The sequence below is a fragment of the Lolium rigidum genome, chromosome 4 (assembly GCF_022539505.1).
Source record: "Lolium rigidum isolate FL_2022 chromosome 4, APGP_CSIRO_Lrig_0.1, whole genome shotgun sequence".
NCBI lineage: Eukaryota > Viridiplantae > Streptophyta > Magnoliopsida > Poales > Poaceae > Lolium > Lolium rigidum.
The window spans coordinates 153,473,874-153,492,656 of NC_061511.1; the positions used below are offsets into that span (position 1 = coordinate 153,473,874).

The window sequence follows — 18,783 nt, forward strand, 5'->3', positions numbered from 1 at the left end:
CGGCTGGTGTGCATTAAACAACACCGCATGAGACAACATATTAGATGCATTTTGAACATTGAGAACATAGCAGAGGGCTCCTGTGAGACGTCTCAGAAGGATACGCAACTGAGGCTCTAGGGCAAGCGATTTGGAGCCACATAGTTGATGAGTTCACAAGAGAACAAGGCAGATCAGGTCACGGGAACGTCTGACGTGAACCATCCATGATCTAACTCAAACCACGCTTCAGCTGGGAAACGAATGGTTAATGTGATGTTCGACGTGTAATGGCATTGAAAAGATCCAGTGACCAATATATTCTGGTTTGCAAACTGCTCATTCAGACCTTTCAGCGGCAAGGGGTGTAGCTATTTGCCTATCATCCATTTGAGCCATCCTTCCACCAAGAGAACAAAAACATTTGTTGATATCCAGCTGCAAAAATGAAAATGAAATAAATCAAACATGATCAAGTGAGAAACTAGCATTGTCAACTTTAATGGTAAAGAGTACTACTCAAAGTTACTCTTTACAGGAGACACAGCACCACCAAACTTATGACAGAGTATCGAGGTTCTTATGATTCAGCAAAAAGCAAAAGGATGGTAATCTTATCATTGTAGCTTTTTTCTTTTCAATCCTGTTTTTTGCAGTGTGGGTTGATCTATTATGCCAAAACATTTAAGACCATAAGTATTGCTTTACTTAAATATTAAGATTTGCTACTACCATGACAACGCTATGAAGTAGTATCAACTAGGTTGATATGCAGCCATCGAACTACAAAATATGGCTCAGTGTCTCTCCCCTAAAGAAAGGTGCCATCCAGCATAATTCAACTTTAACAAATGGTAAACAGCTCTTAACAAGTTAAGAGTCTCACTGCAAAAGTCCTTACTTCCTCCAGTAACTACTCCCTCCGTTTTATAAAACAAGGCCTATAAATTTAGTCAAAAGTCAACATCTACTGAGTTTGACCAGTTACATAGACCAAAATATGAACATCCGCAATACAAAATCAATATCATTAGATTAACCATAACATATAGGGGTTTTATCATTTATGCCACTATGACCAACGGTGAATCTCAAATTTGCCATTTGACCGATGGAAACCTCAATCTTGTCATTGCTCACTTACAACACTCATCAGTTATGCCATTCTATCATGTCCACCGTTAGTCTATAATCAGTTTGCCACTATGACCAACTCGAATCTCAGTTTTGCCAATGGAAACCTCAAATTTGCCACTGCTCCTTTACAACACTCCTCGGTTTTGCCATTCTGCCATCTCCACTGTTAGTTTATAACCAATTTTGCCATTCCAGGTCTTCCAAACATTTCTCTTTATTTTATATCTAACTAATTGGTGGGACCTACATGTCATCACTTTTAACAAATCCAAAGCAGGAGTTCACGCCATGGTGTCTCCAGTTGCCCGCAAAATGCCATACCATGGTGTCTTCGGCGGTATTTCCCTCCACCTACCAACGTGGAACAACAATGGGAAAGAGGCCGCATCTACCCACCGACATGAGGGTGAAGCGAGAGATGAGCCAATTGAAGAAGCAACCCATCAATCCTTAGTTGTTGTAAGTCCTTCATCAAGATTTTTCTTGCAGAACTCCTTTGAATTGTTATCAGAATTTGAGTCATGTCATTAGTCAGTACTTTAGATAGATAGCAATAGATATTGTTAGCATTCTCATTGGCGGTCTCTTACTCGTCAAATTGAGACTAAATTAATTCATGCATACGAACGAAAATAGTTTGTATGCCAAGTGTAGAATTTTGTGGAGACGTGCCTTTGTAGAAAGAACATTATCAGGCTTTTTGTTTGTAATTCTAAATGTTGAATGCTTGCCCCTTTGACATGTTAAATGCATTTTCATCTGTCTCCACCCTTCAAATGGCAAAACTGATTATAGAGTTATGGTGGAGATGATGAAATGGCAAAATTGAGGAATGTTTTAGCTGAGCAATGGCAAGACTGAGGTTTCCATCGGTCAAATGGCAAATCTGAGATTCACGTTGGTCAGAGTGGCAGGAATGATAAAAACCCTAAGAAGTCGTTTGGAAGCCAGGCTTTCATTTCATTTGTAGCATTTTGAAATGAATACATCATTTACATTGTAATTGCAGAAATGGACACTTGTTTGGTTGCCACAGGAATTATAAATGACAGTAGAATTCAATATTGAATTTGTAATGGCTTCCATGGAGAAACGTGAATGACAGGTTTCAGCTTGGAATTGTGTTTACACATGGCATCATTTTGCTGGATTTCCTAAATGAAATGATAGCCCAATTCTGTGGCAACCAAACAGTCCACCTATGGAATTTTAAAATGAATTCCAGGATTCCAGGCTCAAATGATAGATACCAAACGACCTCTAAAATATATTCCCATAATTTATTTATCCAGTATTTTAAAAATAGATACTTTTTACTATATGATTAGTAAAGATTAGAGCACGTTGTCTTTTGACTAATATATGCCTTGTTTTATGGAACAGAGGTAGTAATAAATATGTACAGTGTAGTTGATACAAAATAACTGTACCTAAATTTATATACAAATTGCTAGACAAGAAGCAGCTGGAGTTACATGATTTGTCTCATTTTGGGGTGCAAGAATGCCTAAACAAATCTTTAGCAGTACCCATCAGCTGTAGTTGTATGTGTACCCAATTAAGCACAACAAACAGGCACGGGCTACATGCTTTGCACAGGCAGGACATGTCATCACAAGATCCAGTCAGATTACCAACAAGAATGTAGTGACATAACTAAAAAGGAAGGCATACCATTTAGGGATCTAATACGAAAATATTTGGGGATTATTTTCTTATTGAGGTTCAAACTTCATACTACCAATATGGGTCTCTCCCTTATTTACCTCTTGCTACCTTAACGGAAATATAAATGGGTAATCTACCCATGTTCATATAATTATCTTCACTGAGAATCTGGCATGAGTGCTGATATACTGATAACTTAGCAAAGGGCATTGACATAGGAAGGGTTTATCAAGCTGCTTTATTTCATTTGATCACTCATGCTTATTCAAACACTTGCTTGCTAGAATATATTTGCAAGTAATAAGAACATAAAGCTACAGTCTGAATTGTTAGTCCGGAGACTGGAAACATCAAAGGGTGGAGAAGAGAACAATCCAAATGATAGAATTGTAGACACGTACATGTTGGCATTGTAAGAGTCAAGATTTCAGACCTGAACAAGTTCTACTGTAAAAAAATGAATCGGAAAGCTAGCAATATGTTTCAATAAATATTACATAAATTCTTACCCAGACTACTAAAATGATGTTTGCAAATGGCAAGAGAGTACTTGTGCATGTATTTGTTCACAAGTGCATTGAGGGTCATGTCCTGAAGTCCACAAATATATGTTCCATTATCTGAAACATAATGCTAGCATTACTTGTTATTCGTTCAGCCTCATGGAAAGACTAAAACTCTAACCATCTGGCAGATGAGAAGTAATTGTGCAGTGAGATAACAGATAATCTAAGTTAAGATCAGGAGATTCTAGTTGGTACCAACCACCTCAAAAAACAAGACAGCAACAATGGTGTATATTAATGAACGGTACAATGTACAAGTATGGATGAGTTGTCCCAACTAACAAATTAGTGCACCCATCAGGCCACCTACCAACATGATGTAGTGATCTACAGGAGTGACTCAACAAAGTGACAAATATCCTCCATCTGGTGTTAAATGTTTATGTACAATGTCAGTACTAATTCCAGATGGCAAATCAATATGGAAATGCCATTTACTTAGTAGCTGTGTCGACTTATGCCCTCACCTCCCTGGTCCCATCCTCTTCAAATTGAAACTGGGTGCATTTTTTTGCTTGATACAATTGGTACTGTACCTAAGTTCCTTCTAGGTATCCATCAAATTACTCACTAGCTACACTCAAAAGTTCCACATGCATTGAAGATTGTATCACTGCAACACCTATCATGATCTGTGACAACATTTTACCATTTTGGACTTAAAAGGACTTCGTCTCCCCTTGGTTGTAACTTGACAAGATAGGTGCACGCTGCACGGTAGCCAGGTTATGGTCAGTTGGGGGTTTTCACATTTTGCTATGCTCTGGTGATGGCATGCCATCCAACGTATCTGAACTTAAGTTGCATTATCAATACCATAGTGAAACTACAGGGCTTACTCCACATGGGAAAAAAAGGCAGGAGTCAAGACTGAAATCCCTGGAACGGCTTTTCGACTTATGGCAATATCAGACAGGCATATCATAGTACAGATACCAGGAAAAACTATAATTCCACATCAAGCTATCCATTGAACAGTTTTTTGTTGGCCAAACTGGTTCTCAAACAGTGCTGCGTGCAGTGAAAATGATTTCTGCCTATTGATCTCACCATAACTGCAAAATCCTCTTTACATTGCACAGCCTTGCGTCCTGGTACAGCTTGCCAAAGATTCGCCTCAAAACCAGTTTGTATCAGCCATTTTCTTGTAGAACCCAAACTTGTGAGTCCATTTTTGTATTTTTTACAGTAACGCCCAGACTACAGCATTTAGTCAAACCTTTAAGATTAGTTCCATAATTGCTTCTTAACATATACAATTCTGAAATAAGTTTTCCCGCAAAAGTTTAGTGCATGTGTCTAGTATTTGTAACATGATTTTCTGGCTTGTCCAAAACCATAGCTTTTTTGTGTGAAACCAAATGTTTATGTAGCTGAATAAAAATGGAGAAAGAGATAGAATACCTTGGTCATCACTGAGCTACGCATGTCGAAATTTATTTGCAACTGCTCTTATCCAAACCCTATCTTTCTCACTATATGCATAACTTGCGTTGGAGGCCAACAGGATGACACCTTCAGCTTTTGTTTCACCGCTAGCTGGATTAGCATTGCTCACAATTGGTTGTGCCAACACAGAAAGAATTCCTTGTGGCAGGATCTTCCCAAGCTGAGTGTCTAATGAAATCAGCATGGTTGATCTACTGTAAGACACATATAATTGGAAGATATAAACAAGGAGAAAAGCAATGGTAGAAACATTATATAAGCAGCTAAAATCACATAGGATAACAAAAACATGATTTCATGAGCCAACTAGATATTAGTACCAGTTTGTATCCCTGGGATGCAGGGTGCACTTCTCTATGTGAAGAAGTTACGACTTATAAAACTGGCAATTGGTAAAATATAAACAGTCACGTGTACAAAAGCATATGACATGTCAGACCAAACATAATAAAAGCTGCAAGACTAAATTTCAGCACAATTATCAGTTGAGAGAAACTACGGTATGATGCTTCACCTGAACGGTACAAAATTATAAAATATGCATATTTGATGCTTGATACAACCAAAAAAAGTTACAGATGATGACTTTTGCGGTCACTAAGGGGAAGGAAATATATGCAATGGATAGTTAAACCAATACCTTTTTCTACACAAACATAGAAATATCTTCTGGTAGGCAGGATAGAGGGGCACACTTAAGGCAGGATAGAGCGGCACACTTACCAGAAAAACTAGGAAGGTACAAAGCGCTACTCAGATTAACGAGTCCAGCTTGCTCCATCTGACCCTTGAACCACTCAATCATGGCATTCTTGGGGATATCGGCAGGAGGATCCCAGTATCCACGTATGCACAACACATCACCAACCGCTATGAGCTGGTAGGAAGCAAAAAACGGAGGTGAGACATCTAACCAGTAGACAAAATGGGCTCAGGATGATCACTGAATCAATAATTTTGTAACAAGCAAATATTGCTGTTGCTACAACTGCTTCATACTTCATGTTTTTAAACTGATACCTAGAACCTCGCACTATCCACTATTCATACACAAATAACAGAAGCAAGCTCAATAAAATACTAAGTTGCAAGACAGGCCTAGAACCTGTCTTGATGTCCAATAACAGAGGTGAGACATCTAAAAGCAGTATACACTAGAACCTTGCACTATCCCCTATTCATACACAAATAACTCATGTTTTTCCTGCAAATACTCCTATTTACCGCCAAGCTGGGAAAACACGGCATAAGGTTGACAAAAAAATAAGCCACGAGATTCTATCCAAGCTAAAAAATAATGCTATACTATCAGGTTTCAATTTATCAAAAGACGGCTTGATTCTGAAGTGTTAAACACTTTTGACTGCCTTGGACATTTCATTTTAGTGAGCTCAATACATGAAGAATTTTAGAGATTACTAGTTGAAGTCTATGTGGCTGAGAAGCATCTGAAACAAACATACCACAGACGTGGTGTTCGTGTTCTGCAGCAGAACATACGTCGCCCAGGCCATATCCTCCTTCTGCGCCGCCGAAAGATCACCAGGAATCACAAACACCTGCCTGCTCCCCTCCTGCAACGGCACACGGCCTGCGGCACCCGCACCCTGCAACAACCAAAATCCCAATCCGCAAACTCATTTCTCAACATTCACCGCCCGGTTTCAGATTACATTTCGAAGAAACACTTGGACGCATCCCACCTCTAGGAACCTCCCGAGGTACGGCAGCGCCGCCGAGAACGCGGCCAGGCACAGCCCCAGAGCCTCCGACCTCTGCGATTTCGTCGCGTACATTGCGGTTAAATAGGCGTGTACGTTGCGTTGGAATATAACAGGGCGAAGGTACGGGGAGAACCGACGAGCTGCGCGGGGGTCGGGGACGGCGAGAGGAGGTGGTTGAGGAGGACGAGGGCGCCGAAGCCGAGGCCTATCCAGCGCGGGAGGTACGACTCGTCCAGCCCGGGGATCCCTGCGATGGTGCCGCGCCGCGTGTGAGACAAAGCGAAACGCGCAAATCCGGTGGGTCGGAGCGCCCGATTCCGGTGCCGGGCGGAGGAGGAGGAGGTACCGAGGGTGAAGCGGAGGACGGAGAGGTTGACCTGCTGCGGAGGGTCGGAGTTGGCGGCGCGGACCCGGGCGGCGAGGGGGCGGCGGTGGAGCGTGGGTCTGGGCGTGGTTTGAGGGAGGAGGAAGGCGCCCGCCGAGATGGGGAGAGGATGGAGGTGGAGCAGCGACGGTGCTCGGACGAGGAGAGCCATGGCGGATTGGTGGTGTCCGTGCGTGCGTGTGTCCAACCCCTCGCCGTCGCAGGCCGCGGCGGCCGTACTACAAATCTGTTTGGTTGTCTTCTCAGGCCGAAATGCCTCTGGCAAACTGTGGCCCAATGGGTAACCCCAGGCGGAAAGGAAAAACCTATACACCGACCAGGTCGGTGGCTACCGGCCACCGCACACCCCCTGGTCGGGTATGGGCCAGGCCCATTTGGATCTGTTTAGCCTGTGTAGTTTGTTTTTGCTTTATCTTTTTTCTTTTCTGGTTTCTTTTCTTTTTTCTGTTTTCGGTTTTGTTTATATTTTTTCAGATTCGAAAATTTTAATTTTTCAAAATTGTTCAAATTGAGAAAATGTTTAAATTCAAAACCGTTCAAATCTGAAAACCGTTCAAATTTGAAAATCGTTCAAATTTGAAAACCGTTCAAATAGGAATTTCGTTCAAATTCAAAAATTGTTTAAATTTTAAAATGTTCAAATTTAAAATTTGTTCGACTTTAAAAAATGTTCAAATATAAAATTTGTTCAAATCGAAAATTGTTGAAAGTAAAAAATTATTCAAATTAAAAAATTAAAAAATTGTTCACATCCGTATATGGGCCTGGCCCAGAAGGCAGTTCGGGTGTGCGGTGCCCCGTTTGCCACCGACCTGCTCGGTAGCGAGCAGCCCCAAGGCGGAAAGCCCTAGGGCCACACATTGAGCCATTCTCGCTCAGCTAAGCCGACAATCGGAAGGCCCAATCCTATATGCTGACCAAGTCAGCACGTACCGCACGCGCACTCTGGCGTTTTTTTTTTCAATTCTGTTTCATCTGTTTCCTTTAGAAAAATGTTAAGATTCTAAAATATATTTTTCTGAAAATGTGCAGATTTTTTTAAAAAATATTTAAATGTTTAAAACAAAAAATCGCTCAAATTTGGAAAATGTGCATTTTCAAATAATGTTCAAATTTCAAAATAAATGTTCATATTTGAAAAAATGTTCAAACTTGTAAATGTTCAAATTGAAAAATGTACGGATTTACAACAAAATTAATTTAAATAATTTGAAAAATGTTTAAAAAATTACAAAATTTAAAACATAAAAATTTTAGAAGAAAATTTTGGAAAAAAGATATCTCCATTTTTTAAAAAAAATGATGGTTTTTAGAAATCTCTATTTAAGGAACAAAGATTTTTACATGATGGGTCATGGCCCAATTAACTGCCACCGAGTCAGAGGGGTGTGCGGCACCCGTACGAGCCAACCCGATAGGCATATAGGAGGTGCCATCAAAAGCAGCAGGGCCCGGGGCAGATATTGCTCAAAAAGGCCTGAATTTAGCGGAATAATCGAAGCATTTTCATTCCTATTTTGCAAGAGAAGCATTTACATATCAAGGTTGCAGTTTCTATGCTGCTGGTGTTTCTAAGGGCATGTACAATAGTGGGGAAAACACACCTTTTTTTACTAGCCCTTGTCAGTTGTCATTTAGAGAAGACGATGAATATAAGGGTATGATGCATTATCTTTTATTGTTAACCCTAGCAATAAATGAGAATTAATTATTTTTAGGAGGAAATTATGTGGCTTTGACAAGATAAATGGTACAATAGAAAAATAACCATTAGCTAAGACTAGTCACAATGGGGAGTAACATATAGTAGTACCATGCATATGATACTAATGTTTGATATTATCTTCACAATGCGTAATATCATGTAGTAGGATCATAGGTTAATTATATTTACTGATTTGTAGAATTGCAATACAAAAATGTGTACAAGATTTGTTTGCCATTAATTTTTCTACGTGAGCCTATGACGCGGTATCTACATATAATACCAATGTGTAAGAGAAGGCTGATGAGTTTCATCAAGTATCAACATCTAGTCATCTACAACATTAGATGCGTACAATATGAAAACTTAGTTCATGATGTCTTGGATAATATTGATTTCATACTACGCACGTTGATATACCTTTTCCATATATTTGATCAAACTTTAAAAAGTTTGTTTTTGTTTAAAATTATACTCTTCATATTTTTGAACGAGTAATAATGTGAGCATAATGTATGGTTACACGGTGCATAGGTGAGGTTTGTATTTCCGATGTGCTCTCGGTTGATTGATTGCCTTCGGCTACGCATGTGGTGCATGCCGAATCGGCAAAGCGCTTGGGTTTGTTTCCATAGTGAGTTATGAGTGATGTTTTAGCATATACTCTCTTTATTTTGAAATGTATTTTAGATATATTTTGAAATATCAGAAAATTTGAAAACAAAAAATTCATACATACATCTTTACATGATACATGCTCACAAAGTCGTTTCATGGAAATTGGACTTGTCGTGTGACATGTGTACAAAAAAAGATAAAATTCAGTGCTAAAAGCAAGGCTTTTTACAAGATTTTTTTTCTCTTTTTTACATAAGCCACAAAAATTACCCTTTTTCGCGAAACTTGACGAACGCACATATATTATAGAGATGTACATGTATAATTTTTTATCAATTTTTTTACACTTTAAAATACTTTTTTTTGGTAGAGGGAGCATACGCACCCGAGAGCCGAATTAAGTTTCCGGTTATGAGTGTGCTAGTAAAGAATGTTTGTGCATCCTTTTTGTTTTCCTAAGAATTGTTATATGGTGAACATCTAGCTTGATTCTACGAAAACAAAAAACTATCTTCTATCCCATGATAGAGATTATTAATTATCATTAGACGAAAATTAAATCAGAGCTCGGTCAAATTCTCAATCATTAGATTTGCGGCTTGATTCGTGTTGGTGTGTGAGAATTGCACATGCGATACATCCGAGCTTTTTTAGTTTCCCATGGGTTGTAAGCGTTAAAATGATGAGAATTAAGTTTACGGTGATTGGCACGGAACTTTGGCTCCGTCTAATTAAATTTGGGTTCCGTCTAATATATTTTTTCGTAGCCATTGATTAAATCGGTGTGTACTTCTATAATACTTCGACAATTCTAAACGGACGTTAACTCATCAAATCATAATCAGAAAAAAAATAAAAGCTCATCAAGTCCTCATTCATCCAACAGCTCATCAAATCGTCTTCTTCCAACGAGTGCCCGCCGCGGCCGCCGCCCTCTCAATCGCGCCGCCAGCCGCCACGGCCGCACCCTCTCCTGCATCGCAGCCGCCAGCCGCCGTAGGCCCCTCCCTCCGTCGCAGCCGCCGCGGCCGCCCCTCTCCTCCATCGCATCTCATCGGGACCTTTCCTACCTGATTGGCCGCCGCCGCCATCATCCAGCCCGTCCTTGTCTCCCAGGGTATCCATGTGGCCTTCTTCTCCTATCTGACGAGCGCCGCCCCCTCTTCACAAGCGAGATCCCAGCCGCCCCCTAACCCAAGATCCAGTCCGCTAGAACGCCGCGCTCTGCTCAACGGTGGGAACGGAGCCGCCAGACTGAACAATGGGATCGGAGAACCTCCTATCCCACCTCCTGTCATTGTCGTGTCTCACCGGGGTTCATCATAGCTGATCCGCCATTCTCTTGAGCAGGTACTCGAAGCCATCGGTTAACTCATTCTGTTCCATGGCTTTTGGTCATTTTCAGTTTAGGTGTGTTTCCGAAAGTGCTAACTGTCATGCAGGTTATAGTAGCAGCAGAGTATTCGGCTGTTTTAGATCAAACCTAGTTTAAGTTCTAGGCAGGAGTCAATCAACAATACTATTTTAGTAACCTGATGTTGGTTTAGTGATTAATTTCTTTGGCTAGTGTTGTGGTGGCAAACAGAAAACAATAATCGTTGTGCTGTTGTATAAAGTTATTTTGGACACCATGATACGATCTGAATCACAGCCGCATAGTATCAGCTGAGTATCTGCTTCGGTTTAGCTGCTTAGGAGAGGATGCCCAACTTTTCACGTACCTGATTCTCTTGTTGCTGCTAGTAAATTTTAGTAACATAACTCTCTTTCCATTCTCGGGTTGATCAATTGTTGCTCTTGGTTATTCTTCTCACACATTTGTCGATTTTGTTTTTCGTTTTCACCTGCGCATTGGCCTTGCTGAATATTTTAGGAGCTAAACTTTCAACCTTTCCATTCAATTTTCACACATGGAGCTTTATGGTGTCGTGATCAGATTACCTGCTCTCTTCACATCACATTTTGTTTAGTTGGTCAATTCTTCTCCAACTGATGTTTTAGTATACTTCATTCATTGCAGTACTTGTATTGGTTTGGTCATAACTAGCAGCTAGCTCTAGCATATAGTTTTATGTCTGAAGGTCAGATTTACCGTTTGTGGTAGTTAAATTCTTTGCAGTGTTTTACGAATATATACAAATGAAGGATATCGACAGATTTTTTTATCGTAGGAGCGGTCAGACACTTGAGGGCAGGGTTTACATGCCACGGTTAATAATGCAACCATTGTACCTTTTGTCAGCGGTCCATTATGTCGTTCTGCTTTCTTCTATTGCTTGGCTGGTGCATATGTTGGATAATCCTTTTAAATTTCCAGCTGCCTTTCTTTTCATGGTGCATATGAAGCTCTCAATGCTTATATACTCCGTGTTTTCTGAAGTTTTGTTTACAGTAAACTCTTGGTACTTAATCAACTAGTGTAGAGATTTCACGGTCTTCCCTCTATTTTGCGTTTGCTGTTGCAGAAGGGACCTACGTTCCCTCTCGAGTTCAAGGAGCAGGAGTGGTTCCCCGACATCGGCAGCCGCAGCTCACGAGCTACGCGGGATTCTACAAGACAGTTGGCACGCGCCAAAGCAGAAGGGCACATGTGGAGCTTTTGACGATGACGGGGACTAACTCATTGTCTGTGATCTTTGACGAGATATCTGAAATAAACAGTTTGTAACTACAGTATATATGTGTGATAATGTAGTAATATTTATGCATGTATGCAAAGTATATTCTGGCATCTTTGCTAAGCTGCCGATGAGCATATGAAACTGTAATGCAATTCGAGGAAATAATTCCATAATGACATGGGTTTCAGGCATGCGATGAGTTTGCATGTTGCATGTGTTCTGTTCATAGACGCAGAACCTTATCAGTGAATCAGTGATGTAATATCATCCGTGAGAGTTGGAAACATGTAACTATGAACTTCAATGTTCCAAGCTTTTACTATGATTTTACAATCAACAACGTGTTAACACGTTACATGTATGCCTACTCAGATCACCGGTAAATTAGAGGCTCAGAATGAAATATCACCCGTAAGGCATGCTTGAACTAAAGCGAGATGGTGCTACTGTAACCGTGCACTTAAAACGTCCAGGCATAATGACACTTCTTTAGCAATGCTTCAACGGAAAAAATCAACAAGTACATAAAATGGCTACAGCTTAATACCAACAGAGGTAGACATGTTGCTAAACAGCATGTAAGCAATTATTATATTTCAGGCGATCAACTATGCTACTTCAAATGAGCTCACTAGATTCGGTTATAGCTGTGATCTTGTGAACTGTTCTCCCCTTCTATAAAAATATGGCACATGTTTTGCTTGCTCTCGAAAAAAAAAGATTCTAGTAAGATAAATAACTCGCGAAAATCATTTCTGGTCATCAGCAAGATTCCAGTATTTGAAAGTCTGTGGCCATCTAATAAGGACAACATCCTAGAGAGCATGAAAGGGCCTCCTCTCATCAGATTGCTCAACAGAGGTCTTCACCAGTTACCTATATTCAGAAACAGAATCACAAGAGTTCAGTAACAGCAACATCAGAGAATATTTGTCCAAAATTAAAAATTTCAAGAAAAGGGTAAAGAATTAGAGGAGACGCACAACCTTACAAATGTCAGGAACGTCTGGAAGTCCCCTGAATCCCTATCTGATCATCCATCATCACCTGGTCGAAGCACCACCATCTAGGGCGCGAAGATCACACTGAGCCCAGCTTCGCCACCGGACCCAGGCTGCTAGTCTCCTCTTGCTGCTAGCAATCCCCTGAAGAAGCAAATGCAGGGCATGATTATGATGAGACTGCAGACAGTTTCATTCCACGCATCCTGCAAGTGCAAATGAATACATGGCATGGCAAAACCATTAAATGAATATGAATTATCTGAAACATAGGTAATGAAGAATATCACGACCAATAAACTAATCAAACGATCATATCTGAACTTTCAGCATCAAACCAATTTTGAGACCTAAACATTCGGCGTGAAAAAACAAAAAACAATTATGTATATTATTTCTCTTCCTTTCCAATGAATGAATGAAGTGTAGTTAAATTGCATCTACGAATTATCTGAATCATGTACTGTATATTATGGCTAAACTGATACCAAAGTAGAGTCAGATCAGCAGTACGTACATACAGTGAACGGTGTTTGACTATTTGGTGTACCTTTGCCAAAAATCTAGCGGTGAGTTGAGAGGGCGATATCGCAAACTTATGGTAAGCAGGCAACGATCATGCAAGACACTAGTAGAAAAAGGGGCAGTAGGCCCGGTCCATTTGGGCCTTCAGACCCGGTTCCCAAACCGGGACCAACTGGGCGGGACTAAAGGGGGTACCCTTTAGTCCCGGTTCAAAGTTGAACCGGGCCTAAAGGCCTCGACACGTGGTGCGGCCAGGGAGCTCGCGGTGGAAGGCTTTGGTCCCGGTTCGTGGTACGAACCGGGCCTAGTTTCTCGCCGCGTGCAGAGAATTGCTATTTCTCTCCCGCGGCACAGGTTTAGGCTGTACCAGCGTTTCTCTGCCGCGGCAGAGAAATAGGGCGTTTCTCTGCCGCGGCAGAGTTTCAGCAATGCATATATATCATTCAAGAAACCACAAAAAATCGTCATGAATATATATAGACATCGTCAACAGTACACATAATGCATGCATATTTACAATACAACATCTCCTCGACGGATTTCATCCCCCGTCACGATCCGCCGATAGTGCTCTCCACTCCGGGGTAAGGGCCTCGGTAATAAAGAATCCCGCGATTTCCTCTTGAATTGCTTTTATTTGATCCTCCGTTATGAGAGTGTTCCGCAGGCGTGTCATCTATATTTAAAAAGGGAGATCAATATATGAATGGAACTCAATACAATAGATGGTACTAATTAAGATTAATTGTGAAATTTTGTTATCGTACACCGAGTGTGGTGTATACGGGCATCCCCACCCTTGGGACAGGCCATGTCACGCATGAAGGTGCAGTACGTAGTATCCACATAAGTTATTCCCTTGTTCCCGCCTCATACACTTTACGAAAAAATAGTTCGATCAAACTAATAATCAAGCATCGTATTGAAAGTAAATATCATATATAAAGTTTCACTGGACATAGCTATATATATAGTACTACTTACAGTGGTAATCTTCAAATGTAAGCTCCGGTTTCCATTTACCCGGAACAGTATTGATGAACCGTTTCCAAGCCCTGCCCGGCAAAAAATAATAAGTAAATGAGTAATTGATTAGTTGATGATATCTTCGAATTAGAACAGATAAAGATGCCAATACGAAATTGATTGAAACTACCTCTGGAGGATGGCAGCCATGTCCGCCCATTCCGCATATTCTTTACGTTTCGAGTCCATGACTTTTACGACTCCAAGGGGAAGATCAATGATTAGGAGAATATAGTGGAAACCGCACAAGCATAGCTCAATGATTACGAGAATAAAGTGGAAGGTGCACAAGCATAATGTATGTTATATATAACACTCACTTGAAGTTGTAGGGAAAGAATATATCCTCTTTGTCTCGCTTGCTTCTCTAAAAACATTACGATGTTGTCCTCTCGTGTCCTTGGGGTACCGTCGAACCGTAACTTCATGAACCGTGTTTGGGTCTATGAACCCCAGCGGTAGGAGCTTGCCTCTTTTGTATTCCAGTCTTCTTCATTCCGCATAATTAAATGTATAGCGTACACAAAGAATATAATGAGGATAATTGTTAGTGCAAATGAATGAGCTACAAACTTAATTACACAAATAAATCACTTACAGAAGCAGTAGCAACCGATGACAGCTTTGTCGAGGGCGTCTTGATTGAATAATCGAAACAGCTTCATCTAACTCAATGTTTATCTCGTCTTCCCCCGGAAGTAATGCTCATCTCTAAGATACACCGTGAGGTAGCTTTCACTTCTTCGACAGTGCTTTCAGGTACCATTCATGCAACCTTCGCATCTCGAGTCCCTAGACGCGCGAGCTCGCCAGTGTTTGACGAGATCTTTTCCGTATCTATACGTGTTTACCACTTGAGCCGTTGGATAGTAATCTTCGTACTCAACCGATGCTCCCCGAGCTCTAGCCGCCCGTTCGATCATCGATGCCGTCTCCGGATCATGATATGGCTCCACGATGAAGTGGGGTGCGGCCTGAATGTCTTGCTCGTCCAAGCTGGGCGACTTTTTTGCTTCTTTGCTCGCTCTAGAGGACTGTCCAAGAGAGCGATCATAATCAGCTCTCGCCTCAGGTCTCTTCATTCTCGTCTCGGCAAAGTGCTTCACTGTCTCGCGGTCGAATAAACATCTTCTTCGGCGCAAGAAACGCCTTTTGCTCTTCATCTCGCTCATGTGGTAACAACTCGGAGTCTCGTGCCCTCATTGGAGTTGATGATCTCTTCGGAGCTGTAGGAGGTGCCGCGGACAGCTTCCTCTTTTGCTTAAGTGGAGGCGGCGGAGTCTCCTGGCGAGGAGGAGGAGGCGGCGGAGTCTCCTGGCGAGGAGGAGGAGGCGGCAGAGTATTTTCACGCGGAGCAGACTGGTCATGGATAGGGGAATCATCATCGCGCACAGGAGAATCATCACGCGGAGGAGACTGCACAGGTGGCGGAGGAGGCGGAGGTGGCATGCTTGTTGGCTTCTCACCTGGAAACACAATGTTCTCCTTCCGCCATTGCACGGTGGTTCTACGGGCTTCTCCCAGTTCTTTGATTTCCCCATCTTCACCTGCAGGGTGCTCAAGCACCAACCCCTCATAATCTCTCATCACTTCATCAACCATCACAACAACAAAGTCGTCTTGGACCGAACGGCAATGGTAAGACCTTGTAGGTAAGAGGATGCCGACCGCCGCCTTGAAGGATAGGTTGAAAACTTTAACATGCAGCTCACAAGGACGGCTCTCATTGAGATCATCCACCGGGGGTAGCGAGGAGGCTCGACCACCTGGTCATCATCATCATCATTATCCACTCGCCGAGAGGAAGCCACGCTGCTTTTCCGGTGTGGTTGAGATTGCAGTGGGCGATGGCATTGAGCAATGCAGGATCTACAGCCCTGCCCCCGAGCCATCCGAGATGTAAGTACTTGGGTTACCATGGTTAATTGGGCTTTCATGGTGCTCATACCCTCCTCTAAGTTAGCCATGCGGTCCTGTTTCCCTTGCCTTCCTCCTCTCATGGCTTTTATCGTGAAATCTCTTCCTTTCCGCAGGAAAGCCATACTTCCACGGAACGGAGCCTTCTGTGCCTCGTGTTCGTCCGCCGTGTTCTTTGTTCCCAAGGGCGCGTGTTAGCTCATCGTTCTCTCTTTCGGGCTGGAACAACCCCGCCTCCACGTCCCTATGTGCTCTTTCCAGGGCATCAATGGGAACCTTCGCATGAGCTTTCTTATAGATGCACTTCCCCGTTTCTCGGATCCAACGTTCCCCCAATCCCGTAGAACCACTCCTTGCACCGTTCGATCCAACCGTGTGTCCCTAATCTGATCCCTTTATCGGTCGGCTCCGCCTAGCCTGCTTGCCACTTAGGACGGTTAGCCCTGTATCCACCTGGACCCAGAATTTGGTGATATAGCTTCAACGCAGCATTTGCCTTATTTATTTCCGACCTTCTCTTAAATTCTTCTGACTCCGTGCTGTACTTCACGAATTCTTCCCAGTGAGTTTTTACCTTCTCATTGTCCGGAGTCTTCTTTATCTTGATAAGGCGGCGCAATCTTTTCTTGTGGCTCTTGAATAGTTCGGCCATCTTCTTCTTGCAAAACTCGCGGAGGGCCTGCTCCATCTTGGCCTTTTCAGCGTCACCCCCTCTTCGGGTACTATGTTGAAATGTGACATGAGCTTGTCCATAATGCTGTTTTTGGCTACATCATCGATATAAAGACCTTGACCTTCTTCCTCTGCAGACAAGACTAGTCCCTTCGGCTTGTGCCATTCTCGAACGGTGATCGGGACGTGGTCCCTAACAAGCACTCCGCATTGAGCTATAAATGCCTTTGCACCTTTCTCTCGGAGCAATCGGTTTACCATCCTTTTCGATGTGGGTGATGTCGTGCCTAACACCGTCATCCAACTTTTGGCCGGGCCTCGCTTCCTCGACTTTACGTAAGAAGTGCTCGATCCGAGGGCTAAAAAAGAAATAATTCATAGTCAGTACAATTTAATTAGTTAATGCATCTAGTCGATCAACAGCGGCTTAATTAGTTTATATACCTCGGTGATAACTACAGTTCGGGAGCCATTATGATGATCTTGTTCCTCACCGGCGCCACTAGGATCTTCTTCCTCAATATTCTCCGCTCCTCACCGGAGTCATTCAATAAGTTGCGGTGACATCGTCACCGCCATCATCCGGAATAACGTCGTCGTCGCGATCATCCAGAGTACCGTTTGCTATGAGGTTCTCCATGAAATTTTCTTCAAATTCATCTCTCGTCCATGCTTTCTACAACGACCCGCAAGCTATACATAGGAACCATCATATGATCAAATTAAGGATAATGCAGAAAACTGAAAATGGAGTTACATATGTAGTTCTTAACTAAGGATCGATAATATAGTGCTGAAAGCAGTATAGTGCAGCTTACATGCATACATAGATCGGGTTCATGTTTATTTAACCCTAATACATATCAATCACTACTACAACCACTCAACCGCGCAGACCGGGTCCTAGAGGGCGCCGACCGGGTCCCGAGCCGCGCCGGGTGTGCCCCCAAAGCCATGGAACAACAACGGGAGCATAGCTAACATGAGATCCCCGCATAACGCTCCATCCGGTCCTATACATGTTGTCTAACGCGTACATGTAACGGCGAACGTGCTGGTCCTCCGCTTCAATGCGCTGAGCTACCTCCTCCGGCGGGGCCGGCTCCCTCTCGAAACGACCGTGGCCCATAAGACCTCCACCAAAGAATATCCGGGTCGACAACGGGACCCGGATTCCGCACCAAGGTGCGCGACCCGAAGCTAAGACCTCCCAGTGCCACCCCGGCGGAGCCCAGTCCCGGACCTTCCCCATCTCGCTCCATCTCCTCTAGAAGAGTCGACCACGGCGCGGCGGCCGTCGGCGGCATCGTAGCTACGAAAACAAATCATATATATATGTACCAACGTTAACATAAATTAAAAAATAACTTCACTACTTTTATGTTAGTCGGCGCCGGCACTACCATTTGGGGGGCGCCGGCACTACATACTCTATTTTGGGGGCGCCGGCAGGGGCGCCGGCATTACCGGCGCGACGGCCCTCATAACGGCGCGACGGCCCTCATAACTTCCACGTCCTCATCTAATTTTCACAACTTTTTAAATTTCACAAAAACACTAACTATTTTTCTAACACTAACACTAACTAACTAATTTTTCACTAACAGTAACTAACTATTGTACTAACTAATTTTCTAACTATTGTTTTAACTAAATTTCTAACTATTTTTCACTAACACTAACTTTACTAACTTTTTTCTAACTTTACTAACTTCTTTAACTAATTTTACTAACTTTTTTCTAACTATTTTTCACTAACACTAACTTTACTAATTTTACTAACTTGTTTT

At 42.3% G+C, this 18,783-nt stretch overlaps 1 protein-coding gene and 1 long non-coding RNA gene across 2 annotated transcripts; one reads left to right on the forward strand and one right to left on the reverse strand.

The window, feature by feature from the left end:
• Positions 1–8: 8 nt before the first annotated feature.
• Positions 9–7,061, reverse strand: LOC124708634 (protein COFACTOR ASSEMBLY OF COMPLEX C SUBUNIT B CCB2, chloroplastic-like; the record flags this gene model as incomplete). The annotated part of the gene is given in 7 exon segments (XM_047240307.1): positions 9–417; positions 4,755–4,967; positions 5,523–5,676; positions 6,263–6,406; positions 6,503–6,574; positions 6,661–6,770; positions 6,870–7,061. Coding segments are annotated over 6 exon segments (867 nt in total). The 5' UTR covers positions 7,060–7,061.
• Positions 7,062–10,268: 3,207 nt separating this feature from the next.
• Positions 10,269–12,078, forward strand: LOC124649231. Its single transcript, XR_006986585.1, has 2 exons — positions 10,269–10,581; positions 11,697–12,078. It is a non-coding gene; the product is annotated as an uncharacterized LOC124649231 (long non-coding RNA).
• The last annotated feature ends 6,705 nt before the right edge of the window (positions 12,079–18,783 follow it).